Source organism: Brienomyrus brachyistius, unplaced genomic scaffold, assembly GCF_023856365.1.
Source record: "Brienomyrus brachyistius isolate T26 unplaced genomic scaffold, BBRACH_0.4 scaffold49, whole genome shotgun sequence".
NCBI classification, from domain to species: Eukaryota; Metazoa; Chordata; class Actinopteri; order Osteoglossiformes; family Mormyridae; genus Brienomyrus; species Brienomyrus brachyistius.
In genome coordinates, this window is record NW_026042324.1 from 1,945,910 (window position 1) to 1,961,474 (window position 15,565).

Genomic DNA, 15,565 nt, shown 5'->3' on the forward strand with positions numbered 1-15,565 from the left:
TATGCCCTCGCAGGATTATATTTGGGATGGGTGATATTACTGAAAATGACAAAAATCCTAATGACAAAAAAATCTGTTAAAATATCACCATTGGCTTATACTCAATAATAAGGTATTGGCATTGCTATTGACTTTGCTACAATAATGGAGATGACTGCATTGGACGATCAGTCACTTTCTGTAATTGAAGACAAGGGATTTCATCGGCTTATTTACAACTACAGTAGTCACAAAATACTAGCCATGCAACATATTCATAATTCAACATTAAATCTGGCTGCCCAATGGATCTGTTGTTTTCCACAGAATAAAAAACTATGCAAGATCATTTTGCTGATCTGCGTTGGGAAGCTCAACAAATTTAATTTCCGGCAGCTGTAAGAGTGAATATACACCTATTTGGTTAAACCACAAAATATGTATCCATAAGCTCACTGCCCGCCTTCCCTCCCCCACCCCACCCCCACAAAGATTTGACCCCTACCATCCCCTTGAAATATTTGTCAGCTTGACCACTGAGGATAACAAGCAGGTTGTGTAAATTGCCGGCCTATATAGTGCCAGTCGCTGCTAGACTTCACAGTCTGCTACTTGAACAGATAGACTCCGCTACAACACGACTGAGATGTGTTTGTAATATATTTGTGGTTGTGCTCTACGGCAGCGGTACTCAACTGGCATCCGGAAAGAGACACAATGTTATCCGGACCGTGCAACCAACCACCAGGCAAGCGCCCTACACTCGGTCGGCAAAATCTACCAATGGCTTCTAAAACTAAACAAAAATTATAACTAAATTATGAAGCTCAGAAAAATGCAGACTAAAATTAACATTGGCAAAAACTAATTAAACTAAACTGAAATCAAACTGTGTGTGAATGTGCCCTGCGATGGGCTGGCCCTCCATCCTGGGTTGTTCCCTGCCTCGTGCCCATTGCTTCCGGGATAGGCTCCGGACCCCCCGCGACCCAGTAGTAGGATAAGTGGTTTGGAAAATGGATGGATGGATGGATGAAATCAGGGAAGGAAACGTTCAGGGGAAAGTATTAAAATAAAAACAAATTTTACAGACAGTACTGTACAAAACTTTTAGGCAGTCAAAGGAAATGATGTTTAAATGATTTTCATGTTGATGTAAAACTTTGATATTATGTTTAAGTGTGCATGCTTAGCCATTACAAAACCAGTATTTGCAGCAACCAATGAAAAACCAATGTATTTTTTTACTCCACCGCTATCCCACCTTGTTTGCGTAATCAATACCTCATCAAGTTATTTGACTAGTTAAGGTAATTAATAAATTGAGCTGGTCGTGAAATTTAATGAATTCATGGAATGACTGAGGTATCCCATATGAGAAGTTTGCAACCAAAGCAGAATTATCCAAGCTGTCCAACCAGATATCTGTCGCAACCTACGGGATGAAGGACTCAACGGCAGACATTGTGGAGAAACAAAAGGGGATTTATTGAACTCGATAAACAGAGAATAGAAAGAAACAGGATCGCAAGGGATCAAAAACAGGACTGGAACCAGGGAGGGCACACGCGACAGGAAGGTTCCACGTCAATGATTAGACAGGAATTGCCAAGACAAACAGGTACTTAAACACAAGGACTAACAAGGGGTAACAAGCAACAGGTGTGACTCATCAGGGTCACATTAGGAGGGGGACAAAAGGGTCAGGCACGCAGGATGTGACAATATCGGTAACTTTTTGGATAACAAAAGAAATTATTTTTTATTGTCTTACTGTTCATTTGCATATTTTCTAATATTAAATTCTGTTTTTTTTGAGCAAATGTACACTTGCTATCCATAAAAATAGGCTTAAACATTTTCTTTGACTGCCTAAGACCTTTGCACAGTACTCTAATTTTAGCAGTATGAAAATGCAAGCAGAAAATTAACATTATAGGCAGAAGCATGTGAAGACAAACTCCAAGAAAATGACAGCAAATGCATCATCATATATGCAAAGAAACAGAGAAGATAACCACTGGCTCGCCCGTTAATACAGTAACTAAGATCTAAGCAGCTGCTGATAATTACTCTTTCAAGTATGAAGTTCTCTTTCAAGTATGAAACCCACTACAGGAAGGTCAATTAAACCCAAGAGGACAATTCCAGCCAATCAAAACCCCCAGGCTATCCACCATTCAGGCTAAATTTAAACACCCAACTCTCACAATGGAATAACGTCATAATACTCCATAGTTATATTGAATGCTATAATCAAATCATTTCTGAAAAGAAGGTGATGTACAATCTTTGAGAGAACCAGAAGTAATTGTATTTGGTCACTTTTTATATTAAAAGTTCTGCCAACTACTGAAATATAGTTTTTTTTCCTTAATAGCTAAGGATAAAGCATTGGTTTGACCCTTGAGTGCTGCTGAAACGCAGATTGAGAGTGGGGAATAGTGCCAGTTATCTGTCACCAATCAACAATAAAATAAAGACAGGAAAAACACAGACAGTGGCAATGGGAGATGTATAAATAGGCATGAGAGTGAAATATGAAAAAGTAGGGTTAGGTACTCTGCCAGATTCACACACCAGTGCAATTTTGCTGGTAAAGAACTGAAGTAGAAGTGGAATTTTAGAAGCAGAATATTTCAGTTTCAGATTCCAAATGACACCCAGGTAATGATATTCATTTATTGCACCTGTAACAGCTACACATGTGTGTGCTGTCAACCATGTGCTTGTCGTATTCAGCTTTGGAATTCTGTGATATGACGGAATCCTGTGGTATAGTGCTGATGAAAAATAATGGGCAAGCAAGCCTTGGCCAAGCTCATCACAAGCTGCTAAACAGGTTGTTTACACGCTACTGATAAAGTTGCTCGAGAGACAAGAGTCTCTTGAAAGACTGAAGCATCACAGAGTCAGCAGGCTTCGCATCTTGAAAATGTATTGAGACAGGAAGGATTTGTTAAGAAAGCAATAAAAATGGATGAGTGCAAAAAAAGTATTACGTATACTATTTAAAATTTATAAGTTTATAGAAAACTATTTCTATAATAGAAAATGACTGAAGTATTTACTTAATTACATGCTTTTTAAATCGACATGAAATTATTTTTGAACAAAAAAATTCTTGAACAAGTATTTGTCAGACCTGAGCCTTAAAGTCAGGTGTGTGCCTGAATATAAATAAACTGTAGAAGTACAATTTGAAATCAGAGTACTTTGCACTTAACGCTAGACAGAAAATTAAAAATTTACCAGTCCAAATAGGACACAATAATATTATGTAAAAAGGTTTGTGTAAGTTTCCTCTCTCAAATTGTAGATCACTACCAATACCAATTTTTCATAAATAAATTAACTTATTCAAGCATAACGTGCAAACTTTAAGATGAATCTAGATGTAAACTGACATTGCTGGTTTGTATTTCTTAGATGTTCTTAGACAGTTATAATATATGAATCGTTTGGTGCATATTTAAGGAATATCATATGAGAAGGAGTGCAGTTGTCCTGCAATATATCAAAGCTGTGATGCGGTTCTAGCCACAAGGCCGAAGGACTTTTATGCAGCAGTTCATCAAGTAGCTTTTATAGGTTCCCACCGGCCATCTGTTGACTGTTGCCAAGCAACATAAACACTCGCTCCCAACTACTTTGCATGATAAAATAATTTGCAAAATATATTCAAATTTTACTGCTGAACTGGGGCCCATTTACCAAAAGCCCCCGTTAGCAACTTAGATAGCTGGATCCATTCAGTTGTATGGTTACAAATGTGAAAGTCACGAACATAACGAGCAACTATGCTTAGGGAAACATGTCCCCACTCTGATTTTATTTTTTCATTTTGCATCACAACTTCGCATCTTCTGTTTTTGAATGAACGCATGACTTATGTGAATTATGCACGTGGTTTTAGTGCAAAAGTTAATATTTTCTGTAAAACATCTTATTTTCAGCAAATCCATACTATTTTAAGCTGTATTTTGAGAAACATAATAAGATAAATTAAACAATTGCTTTGTAGTCTTATACTTGCAAAAAAGTAGTGAAAAATGCTAAAAGACCAATATAGTTATCAACAGTTCCTATATACACTCAGTGACAAGAAAAGCTAAGCGCCCAGACGGTGGTGGAAATGAAAGGAGTCTGCATGTGGTGAAAGGTCATGTGATTGTATCGTAATGATTACACTGCTGGTCCCATGTCAGTAGGGTGTGGCGCCCCCCCGGGCCCGGATACATGCGGCGATGCGGTGTGGAAGGAAGTCGTACAGCCATTGTACTCTCTCCTGCGGCAAGTCGGCACACAGCTGTTGTAACTGGCCGTCGAGATCCTGCAGATTGGCTCTGGGTCTGGAGTTGACATCCAAGCTGATCCCACACATGTTCAATTGGGGAAAGAATCGGGGAACCTGGGTGGCCATGGCAGGACCTCAGTTGTCCATAGACACACGTGTGGACGGGCATAGTGTTGTTGAAAGACTGTACCAGAGTGCAGGGTGGGTAAGACAGCGCTGTGCCGTCACCGTCCCCCAAATCACTACCAGAGTCTTACCCTATAGCTCCCCACACTATGATGCCAGGAGTAACGTTGGTGTCTCTCCACAACACTGGCAGGATTGGTCCTCTCTTCTTAGGGCCACTGTATGTGCACACGACTGTCATCGCTGAACATGGTGCTATGTCACTTGTCATCAGTCCATGCCTCCCGGTTATGGCACTGCTCCAAATGCAGCCACCCCTGCGCTGGTGTTAACGGCAGCCTATGCATGGGACGGTGAACCCGTGGCTGATGCCAGTCGTCGAGACACGGTGCAGGATGATACAGGGTGTTATAGAGTCCAATACCTGTATCCGGGTGGCACGCGCTGATGTCACGGGGTTCTGTAATGCTTGGTGCACAGTACATCGGTCCTCCCTTAGTGTGGTCTGTCTTGGGCGACCGGAACCTTCATGACATATGTGGCTGCCCTCACGTGCCCATTGGTTCCAACATTAGGCAATTGCACAATACAACCACCCGGCCTCATGAAGACGACCCCTATCAAACTCTGTCAGATGCTGGTAATGCTGTTTAATGCTTCTTTGAGGTATCTTCTGTGTCTGATGACTAGATGTGCCAGCTCCTTGCAAACTGAATCTTTTTCATATCCATCGCTGGTCTGTACATGTACCAAATTACATCCAAATCAGACCATTAGTTCTGCGTGCTTAACTTTTATTGTCACTAGGTGTGTTTATAAAAAACAAGTTTTTACAATAGCGATCAAAATTAGAAAACAAGTTACCATTGTAATTTACAAAGTTAACATTTACCTGAATTCATAGTTATCCATAAATTGAAGAGATGTATTTTTATCATATTTCCTCAGTGGTAACACACCACAAAAAAAGGTTGCAGCTCCTCAGTGTAAACAAAACCCAGACATGTACTCTTCTTTATTAGAGTTTTCACATGCTTTCTTGACCCAGTAATAACCATGGGATTATCGTATCGTTATCACATGAATAGAGCTCTTTGTAAATGGGTGGGCGATCAGGACTGCTTTGTGACTCAGATACTCGAATCAGTGACTCTTGCTCTTATCCTCCTTATGAAGCTCTGAAATATATATTTAGTTCCTTCCTATATGTATTTGAAAAGTAGACCGTTCAAGGTTTCTGGGGGTGTTTTTGAAATGTTTCTATGACATGGTGTTTTAGACCAATTGGTGAGATTTCTGTTTGATTATTCGGGTGGGGGGGGGGGATTAAGCTTGTTACGCTTGTTTCGTTTAATTTAAATGGCGTTTTACTTATTCTGAATCAATAGTGCACGCGATCCAGACAACTACTGATTGGTTGAAGCTTAAAGCGTGTGTAAATAAGCACAGAAAAGTCAATCCCTATTCGTCTTTGCACATGACACACAATACGATAAACACGATAAAGAGAGAGAGAGAGAGAGTCTAAAACCAGGCGGCAACTGGGTGGGAAAAGGTATCGTGATTGCAATGGAAGAAAGAAGCTTGAAAAGAAAGTAGCTTGACGAAATGTCTAATGAAACTGGTGGGACTGTTAGTGGAGACTTTCCCAACAGTATTAAACCTTAACACCCTACTACCTCGCGAACGTTTTGCCCAGGTGCCCACACAACCCATAATCCGTCCCTGCCTGAAATACAAATCTTCTGCAACAGATGAGATAATGGCTGACAACCCACTACATGCATTTGAACAGTATAGATGTTAAGGCCACTGGACGGAAATAAATACATTCTACAAACCCTGCTTGCTTTGGCGAAGTCTAATACTTGACACTTTCACTCCATTAGGCACCATATAGGTATTCAATAAAAGCGAAATAATCTGGTTGAAGCCCCTTTCAGAGAAGCAGAGCACAACATTAAAACATGGTCACGTAAGCATGTGGCTCAGAGAGCTAAGCCTCTGTACCATGATCAGAAGGTAGCTAGTTTGAACCCAGCTGTGACAGAATGATCCAATGTCTGTGGGTCCTTGAGCAAGGTCCTTAACCTCTGGCTACACAGGCACCACTGCAGATAGCTGCCCTTTGCTGCCAAGCTTGCTCTCACCTATGTATGTCTTAGAGAGCAAGATGGAGTACGTGAAACAAGATTTTCCCCACTGGGATCAATAAAGTATTATTGTTATTAATCCATCAGGTACCAGTGCTTTGTTGGGTCAAATCCATGCAAGACAACTGGCATCCTTTTTCTCTGTTAGCTGGATTGTAGGATTTGTGAGGACATTAGCATAGATAAAACTAATATCGCATACTGTGTCTAAAATTAAGGGTGTCAAATCTTCCTGAAACTTCACCAATAAAATATCCATAGAGCAGTTGCAGAGGGTCCATAGGACCATTTCTTAAACTGTCAAAATACCAGCATTATTATCAGATTATTAAAGCATGATTAAATATTAAAGCCCCCACTGGATTTTGACTCATAGTTACTTGAGTGCTCACACAAGAGTTAAAAAAGTTGAAAATCCCACTTCAACACCAAACAATTTTCATAGTTTCACAAGTAATTATATTTTTAACTATTTAATTTTCTGTAGAATGCATCCAAGCTTGACAGTTTCATATCATTCCCAAAGAGAATCATTAGCAGTGAGAATTATTTTTGTTATTCTCTTCCCAGATTAATCTCTTCTCAGATTAATTTAAGAAATTAATCTTATACCAATACAAACAAACAAAATGTAACATTCATGCAGAATAGTTACATGTCCCAAAGTGTAGGTAACTGGTTAATTTTACTGCACATTGCATAGCAATGCTCTGCAATTTACACACAAGAACAGAGAATATTGCTATATCCAGGTATTGACTATTATGACATAAGCAATCATATTATTCATACTCTGCCATAGGTGCTCACTCTCCTACCTGTGCAGGAGTAGTCATCAACCTTAATGAAGCCAGGCAGGCAGTCACAGCGATAGGTGCCGGGGAGGTTCACACACACAGTGTTGGCATGGCAGTAGTGCATCTGGGTGGAGCACTCATCAATATCTGGGGAAAGAAGCAGATACAACAATCAGCCCTGTTTTACCATTTACACTGAGTTACTGTACGATATAGGGGCTTCTTAAACAACAGAAAGCAGTACTGGTGATACTGTTGAGTATCACAATGCAGTGCAGAATGTTCTCTTTAAAATATTTCAAGTGTAGTATTTCAAGATGCAAAAATAAAACAGTAAGAATTATTTTGTTATACAGTTACAAACATTGTACAATTTTTTTCTATAACTCAAACATTCTTGCTACATTTCTCTCTCTGTACTTTAATACTTAGAAAATTCATGCAAAGATGCTGGGAGGGGAGTATGCATCTAACTCTTCTTCTTACTTTAAAAATACTGATGACTCATGTCCCAACCATATTATCTGCATCACTCCCACACTTCCAGAACACATTTATAAAATAAATTAAAAACACTTTAACTATGATTCAAAAATTCAATTCTGCTGTATGACACTAGTGAACTTCCTGCATAAAAGAAGGGTCTGGAGTGTGATCCAATGGGGACACAGCTGCCATGGTGATGCACAGGATATGTAGAATAATGACATGGTTAATCACTGAGACTTCAAAACCAATACATCACACAAAACAAGAACTAAATTTGTGAAAAATTAAAAAGAAAATGTTACGAAATACAACACTAACAGCGAAACTCCTGCTCATTTATAAAGCACTTTCATTTTCACGAGAGGTCTGAGCTATTGCACAAAGATAAATTGTAAAGCCATCAAATTAGTCTGCTATTACAGCCAGTAACACAAAAGTACTATAATGAATACAGTGGCTGCAATTCACTTGTCTTTTTAAAAGCCAAATACATCCAAATTGTGCACAAATAAATAGGCTGCATGATTGTGACAGATTGTTAATCTTGCTCTACCTGGATGACTCAGCCCTAATTTACTGGGCTATTGAAGGTCTGAAGGACTACTGAAGGACCTGTGATGGCGGGATGCTGTTTGACAAGTTCCTGGGCCGTGTAACATACGGAGGAAATCTCCGCAGATCATACTGCCTCCTTTCATGAAGAATACTCCCTTGAGTCAGAAGCCATGTTTGTTCCTCAAAGGAGAGGCAGGGGAACAGAACACAAGCATGTCTGCATGTGCAGTACAAATCAAGGCCATACAAACATGATGAAATATGATTTAACTGAAGATAATTAATGATCTTTCATCCATTTCCTGCTGTTAATGTACCTTGAAACTGAGCCATATAGTATATTTCATACCGCACCCAATTGCGGATGCATTAAGGGAAGCGGCTGGACATTGAGAATAAAAGGTTACACCATCCATAAAAACAATCTAGAAAAGACCAGACACATTTTCTTTTCATTTTGTAATGATGGTAAGACTCCTCTTATAGTGCAGCCCCAAGTTTAAAATTAACAGGCGCTCTTCAACTTTACCATACGCCATTTATTTCCGTGCACATATTCTACCTGACTACAGAAAGTCTGCATGCAACAAAGCAGTCAGAAGCTTCTTACACATTGTCTTGCTGTTTCTTTTCAATGTTAATAAATAAGAAGAGGAAAGGGACACCTTCAATGGTGACAGTGTACTGAGCGTACAGTGTATATCCATAAATATATTAGAGAGAGGGGACTGACCACAATAAAAACAACTTTCTGGCAGCTGTCTCTTCAATGTCAAATTCTGTTGTGATATTAATCCCATCTCTCTGTGCATTTCTGACACTGAGCACACAGTGCCAGATAAAGATTTCTGACAGAGCGGTAGACTGTCATTTCAAACTATGACAATTAATTTCTCTAGGTTGTTTGTGTCTGACATTTTATTTATTTCCTGGGAGATAGAGGATATAACCAAAAGAGCTGTGAAGCAGATAAAAAGAACTGAAAAAAAAACTTTCTAAAAATAAGTAAAAATGCTGGCATATGATTAAGGGGAGCCCTATTCAAATGATAAACTTGGTCTAAGGAAATATAAGCTCAGTTGCCGCTGAACAAACTGTTTAAATAGTTTTTTTTCCCCCCAAGTTATCTGAAACTAATTAAAGCAAGCAGTTACTTGAGACTGAACACAAGTGAAAAAGTATATACCACATACTGTGGAAGATGGAAAAAAATAACCACAAGGCCTATTTCAGCGGACCATGTGGTTGTGGTCATGCTGCATCAATCTGAGGTCTGCATCTATGCTATGAAATACTGCAACTGACTGGTAAGTCACTTGAAGATCTCAATGGACATTCAAGCCCTTCTGCCCTGGTGTGTGTTTACAGGATGAATTAAAGTTGATTATTTTAATTCTCATGAGAGCAGTTCTCTCTCATTTATCTGTGATGCAGAGGTTTTTCATGCCTGCTGTTTCATGCTATTTTCTGTTTGTAGAACTCCTGAGCAGGGTTTAAAACAATGGTAAACATTACATAATACCTTTATAATGCGTTAGTAGAACATTTAGCGCACCTTCATAATGCATTCATAGAACATTTACTGTATAAGTAGCACGTAAGTATCCCTTAACATTTAACATTTAACAGTCGTAGTATAGCAGAAATCCTGATGAGAAATTTAAGACTTTTTAATGCCACTTCAAGCCAAATTTAAGACCAAACTATAAATAGAAATATGCTTTACCGGAATCAACACACCCAATTAAGTGTCATGCCCCGCTCATCCGCTCCTTCTGTGTACCACGCCCCCTCATCTACCCCGTGTGGATTCCACATGTTTACCAGCTGTTTCATGTTGTAGTCATGACTCCTATGTATTTAAGTCTGCGTTAGGTACGTTTTCCCCAGTCTGGTCATTAACATCATTGTGTGGTTCTGCCTGTTCTCCGTCCTGCATTAAACCTGGTGTTTCCCCAATTCCTGAAGTCCTGCCTATGCTTACTCGGTCCATGCCTGTGTATGCCGTGACATCGTTTGCATTAAGAAAAAGGTCTAACAATTGATGTGTGAGTAAGAAATCAAACTTTCCAGTGTGACAGTCAAGGCATGAGGGCCTCAATTATGAGAATTTTGAAGAGCAGTGCCATCTTCATCAACACCAACAGGTAACCATGTGCATAAAATTATGAAAAATCAGTCACATACACTATATTCTTAGGTAGAATGGTAGAAACTTGTTTTAGGTGGCTTAAAGGCAAATGATCATTCATCTATCCATCCATTTTCCAAACCACTTATCTTACTGGGTTGCGGGGGGTCCGGAGCCTATCCCGGAAGCAATGGGCACGAGGCAGGGAACAACCCAGGATGGGGGGCCAGCCCATCGCAGGGCACACTCACACACCTTTCACTCACACATGCACACCTACGGGCAATTTAGCAACTCCAATTAGCCTCAGCATGTTTTTGGACCGTGGGGGGAAACCGGAGTACCCGGAGGAAACCCCACGACGACATGGGGAGAACATGCAAACTCCGCACACATGTGACCCAGGCGGAGACTCGAACCTGGGTCCCAGAGGTGTGAGGCAACAGTGCTAACCACCATGCCGCCCCCAAACGATCATTCAGTCCATTGTTTTAGTAATGGTAAATACATAGATGATTTCACACATTCAGTGGGAACGATCCATTCATTTCTACAGGCAAAATCCTAATTCCAACATGGACAATCTTATCTCGTACCCAGCCCTAAGCCAGTGAAGCGCGATGAGGTTCATGGCTGGTGAGGCAGGTTTTCAAATATATGAACCCAAAACAGTAGCCTATTCAGTATTCAATTGGCAGCATGCACATTGACTGCTGGTTATGTTTCATATCTCCTCAGCATTCTTAACACACACATACAGTAGGTAAGGCACATATTTGGCTAACGTTACATTTATAGCGGTGAGAGAGCGGAGAGATCACATTTGCTCTGCACCCTCCACATATACTAAATTTGCAATTCCACAATTCATGCTCATTCAACGCAAATGAAAGTATAGAATGGTGTACAAAAAACGGATTTCAAGAACACATTTAGGTGAGACAATAATTGAAATATTTAGTTGTCTTTAAAAGCTTTTAATTCTGAATCCGATCTTTCATGTTTGTTGATACTTCATGGTCTATTTTTTATGTCACAATATATTGTGTTAGTCCAGACATTGTTACAAGGCACAGAAAGGCACAACAAAAGGCACAGGAAGCAGAAAAGGCAGTTTCCTGTAGGACAGTCACACACAAGGACCACTGCGTAGGACCGTACCACTCCGTTTGAAAAGAGTTATCTTTTGTTCCTTAGTTCGAAGTAAACCATCTTGCTCCGCCGTTCGTCTTCCTATTTTGTCTGACAGTTCAGTTTTGAGAAATTTTTAAACTTGGAAACTTTTTATACTTTTCATGATGACAGGTGAGGCTGTGCCTCACCTGCCCTCCCTGACCGCACGTCCCTGCCTTAACCTCAACCAAACAAAATGCAAGCATTTAGGCATTTTTAGTTTTTTGACTGCAGTCACACATTTTTATAAAATTGAGTCCTCCCTTGTGACGACCAAAAAAAATGGATCACACAACGTCAATATAACAGGTTTTTATCACATGGTGATTTGGTCCCCACACACACACATACACACACACACAGCGTGGGTATATGGCCAGGAATATGGGGACAATGCAAACCACTTGATTTTCTGATTATGAACTTCTATATGTCTTTATTAATAATTACACTGTGTCCATTTGCTACAAATATCAAGAAGCGAGCGACCGTAACTCAATGTGAAGTGTACGTGTGAACATTCTGATGTTAATTTACTCGTAAAGTAATCTGGAAAACCAAGGGATGCACAAGAGTTGCTATGAACTCAAAATATTGAACCAATATCTCCTTAAAGCAGAGATTGCCTTTCATAGATATTAACAAGATTTAGCGCACACAGCAAAAGGGCTTGAAACGCAAAAATGACTGGCGTGCATCTCTGCCTGTGGACATCAAAGGTCTCTAATTAAAAACAAGCTTTGTAGTATCTCCGCAAGAGTCAGTCACATTTAAACTTAAATGAAATGTCTTTCTACATCAGACTGAAATACAGTTCCATGACCCCCCCGGATGACAAATCGCTGGTAGTACTGCATCCTATGTATATTGCAACCCTGGAGGGGGTCAGCACGTCCTGGCACGCTCGCAGGCAATTGTAAATAGCCTCTGTCTGTGTCTTGTAAATAGCCCTTGTTATATTGTTGGTGTTTATGGTTGCATTTCCCGGTTGTGACATGTTTGTTGCCCCTGTCTTATGTGTACCATGTTGGATCCTCGCATGTCTGAAGCTTTGTATAAGTCTCCCACCGTCTGGCCTCCATGAGTTTCCCTATTATGTTCGGTTCAGTGCCTGTTACAGTCCTGTTCAGGGCTATAATAAAGAGCATGTTCTGCTGTGGGAAGCAAGTGTCCTCGTTCTTCACTGCTCTCGCAAAGCCTCGATCGGCCCAGCGCTACAGTACACGACTTTACATACATACTCATGTTAGCCTATTTTATACATTACTGTACTTGAATATGATCATTGCTATACTGTGACAACCTAGGTGGCTAACTAATTAAGTGGCTAATGGCCAGGTAGCACACAGAGCATTATGTTGGACGAAGGCATGATATATGTCAATGGCGGGACAGGAATTTGTGAATTATTTCTGGAATTTCCCATTTAATATTCTCAGAAAGCAAAACCGAGGATTAGAAGGACCGCTGTGAATGTGTATGACCTCAAAAAAATCAAGACCTACTAAAGATAAATATAAGACTCTAAAAGACTTTTCAAGGCTTTAATTGGTTTAACTAGAATTTAAGACATTTTACGACTTTATAATGCCTGGTAGACACTTTGATTATATAATTATATGATTATAATGTTTATTATTATCATATAATGTTTGTTATTAATGTATGTTATAGCTGTTAAGGTATGTTAGGATGTTATGGTATACTTACATGCTGTTTATAAATTTTCTCTGAATGCATTATGAAAGTGCAGTTTATGTAAAGCTTTGGTTCTTTAAGGTCTGTAGTTGTTTTATTTTTTCAGAAGCCTAAAATGATTAGGAGACTGGTAGAACTGCATAAATGCAAATTCAAAATAACTTTTTACAGAAGACACAACAGAAAATGGATAAATGGAGAAAGGCATATACTCATCATTTATGAAAAGTTGGATCGTTCATACTTACCACGTAAAACAGTTTGCGTATAGTTTGCGTGAATACTATGGGTTTTATGGTAGTAAAGAGTTTCCTCCAGTTCTTTTGTGGAATTTGTGGTTAAGACGAAGAACAGCTTTTCCCCTACAACTGTCAATGTTCTCAATATCACCTTACAGCATCCTCCACACACTAGTTATTAACTAAATTGGAAGCTGCTTTTACTTGCACCTGGTTAGATGTTCACTATATTGGTTTGAACTGATGTGGCCAGTTTCACAATCTCCCTGGTGCCTTGTAGATAGATTGGAAAACGGCAAGGAGTTTCATTTACTAACTGAAATATGTCAAGTGAAACATTCTGTCCTAAGACTGTTGCTTTAGGAGGTATGATTTGATTTTTTACATCCTGTAAGTCTGCAATAATGTCCCTTTAAATAACAACTGCCTGCCTTTATGACATAATATAGTGGATATAGTGAGTTAAATTTATGATCCTTGATTAATATTGGCATCTTAGTCCCATTCTGGGACAAACAAATATGTGTTCATATATTTAATTTATGTTGCAGTGTTCTGATATGAGGAAGTAGGACATGGACTTTGCAATGCAGTGGAGACTCAAAGGTATTGGATAGCATAATAGAAAACAGTAACTGGCAAAGTAACAAACAAATTTGCAAACTAATTCAAACCAGAACCTGCACAGAAGTCTCTACAACCCACTGTTGACTAATATCTCCCATTCAGGGCTTATTTACTCCTGCATTTCCCCCCTCCTCTTCAGTCAGATTGTAAAAAAAAGTATATTAATCTTGCTAATGTGAATCAGTTGGGCAATTCTATAAGGGACAATTCTCAAAGTGCTGGATTAATCACTACACCAGCATAATGCTTCCGCCATGACAAAATCACATTTGCTCAGCTTCTCGTTATAACAAGATACAAGATTATCTTGTTATAACGGGATATGGTTCTCATTATAGAGAGATATCTTAATTATCTTATTAAAACGAGGAAGGTTTGCATTATGAAAAAATGGTAATTTATCTGGTTAGAACGAGAATGTAAATGGTTCCGTTAAGACTGCAAATGTTTCTCCTTATAACGTAATGGGAATGCTGCTGTAAGGTGAAAAAGGTCAAAATAAGAGAGGAGAGCCAAACTGATTATGAGTCACAATTCGATCAAGTGTTACTACATCATCCATGCATAGTTTGCCTGTGCGTGAATACTATAGGTTTTATGCAGAGGTGGAGATTTCAAGTCCAGTACAAATCCAGACCAGGATTTTGTTTCAACCAACCAGTTGTGTATAAAGAGTCACAGTCACAGAGGACTCAACTGGTTTTATGGGAGTAAATTTATTTCCTCGAATCTTTGCAATAAGGCAAAACATATTTCCCATTCCAGAGAACGTTATTTCTTTATCAGACAAATAGCCACGCAAAGTTTCATCCATTTCTGTTGTGGAATTGAGGGGTTAAGCTGAAAAACAGCTTTTCCACCACAACTGTCAATGTTCTCAATAGCACCTTGCAGCACTGATTCTCCACCCCACCCTCCTCCACACACAAAGTATAACCTCGCATGGACACTGTTTTTATTTGCACCTGGTTAGATGTTAGCTGCATGTATTTTGTCCTGTCTCTGTACTCAGCACAATGAAAATAAAGTTCCACAGTACCAGTCAAACGTTTGAACACAGCCACCCAGAGAAAGGTTTATTTGTATTAATGTACTGTTTTCTACATTTTAGAATTATAAAGACATCAAAGTATAAAATGACATATTTGGAATTGGGGGGGGGGGGGGGCAGCTCTATGGGTTGTGCCCCCATTGGGCCCTTGAGAAAGGCCCTTAACCCCAATAGCTCCAGAGACTGGCTGACACTACTCTCTCCTGTTAGCCAGTTTTCCTGTGGTGGTCTCCTGGGATGCTTTTACAGG

General features: G+C 39.5%; 1 protein-coding gene across 1 annotated transcript in view; it reads right to left on the reverse strand.

The window, feature by feature from the left end:
- LOC125723490 (protein kinase C-binding protein NELL1-like) overlaps positions 1–15,565 on the reverse strand; it is a 217,441-nt gene that overhangs the window by 83,130 nt on the left and 118,746 nt on the right. The window contains exon 14 of the mRNA XM_049000104.1: positions 7,374–7,499. Within this exon, the coding sequence (XP_048856061.1) occupies positions 7,374–7,499 (126 nt within the window). The remainder of the gene's footprint in view (positions 1–7,373; positions 7,500–15,565) is intronic.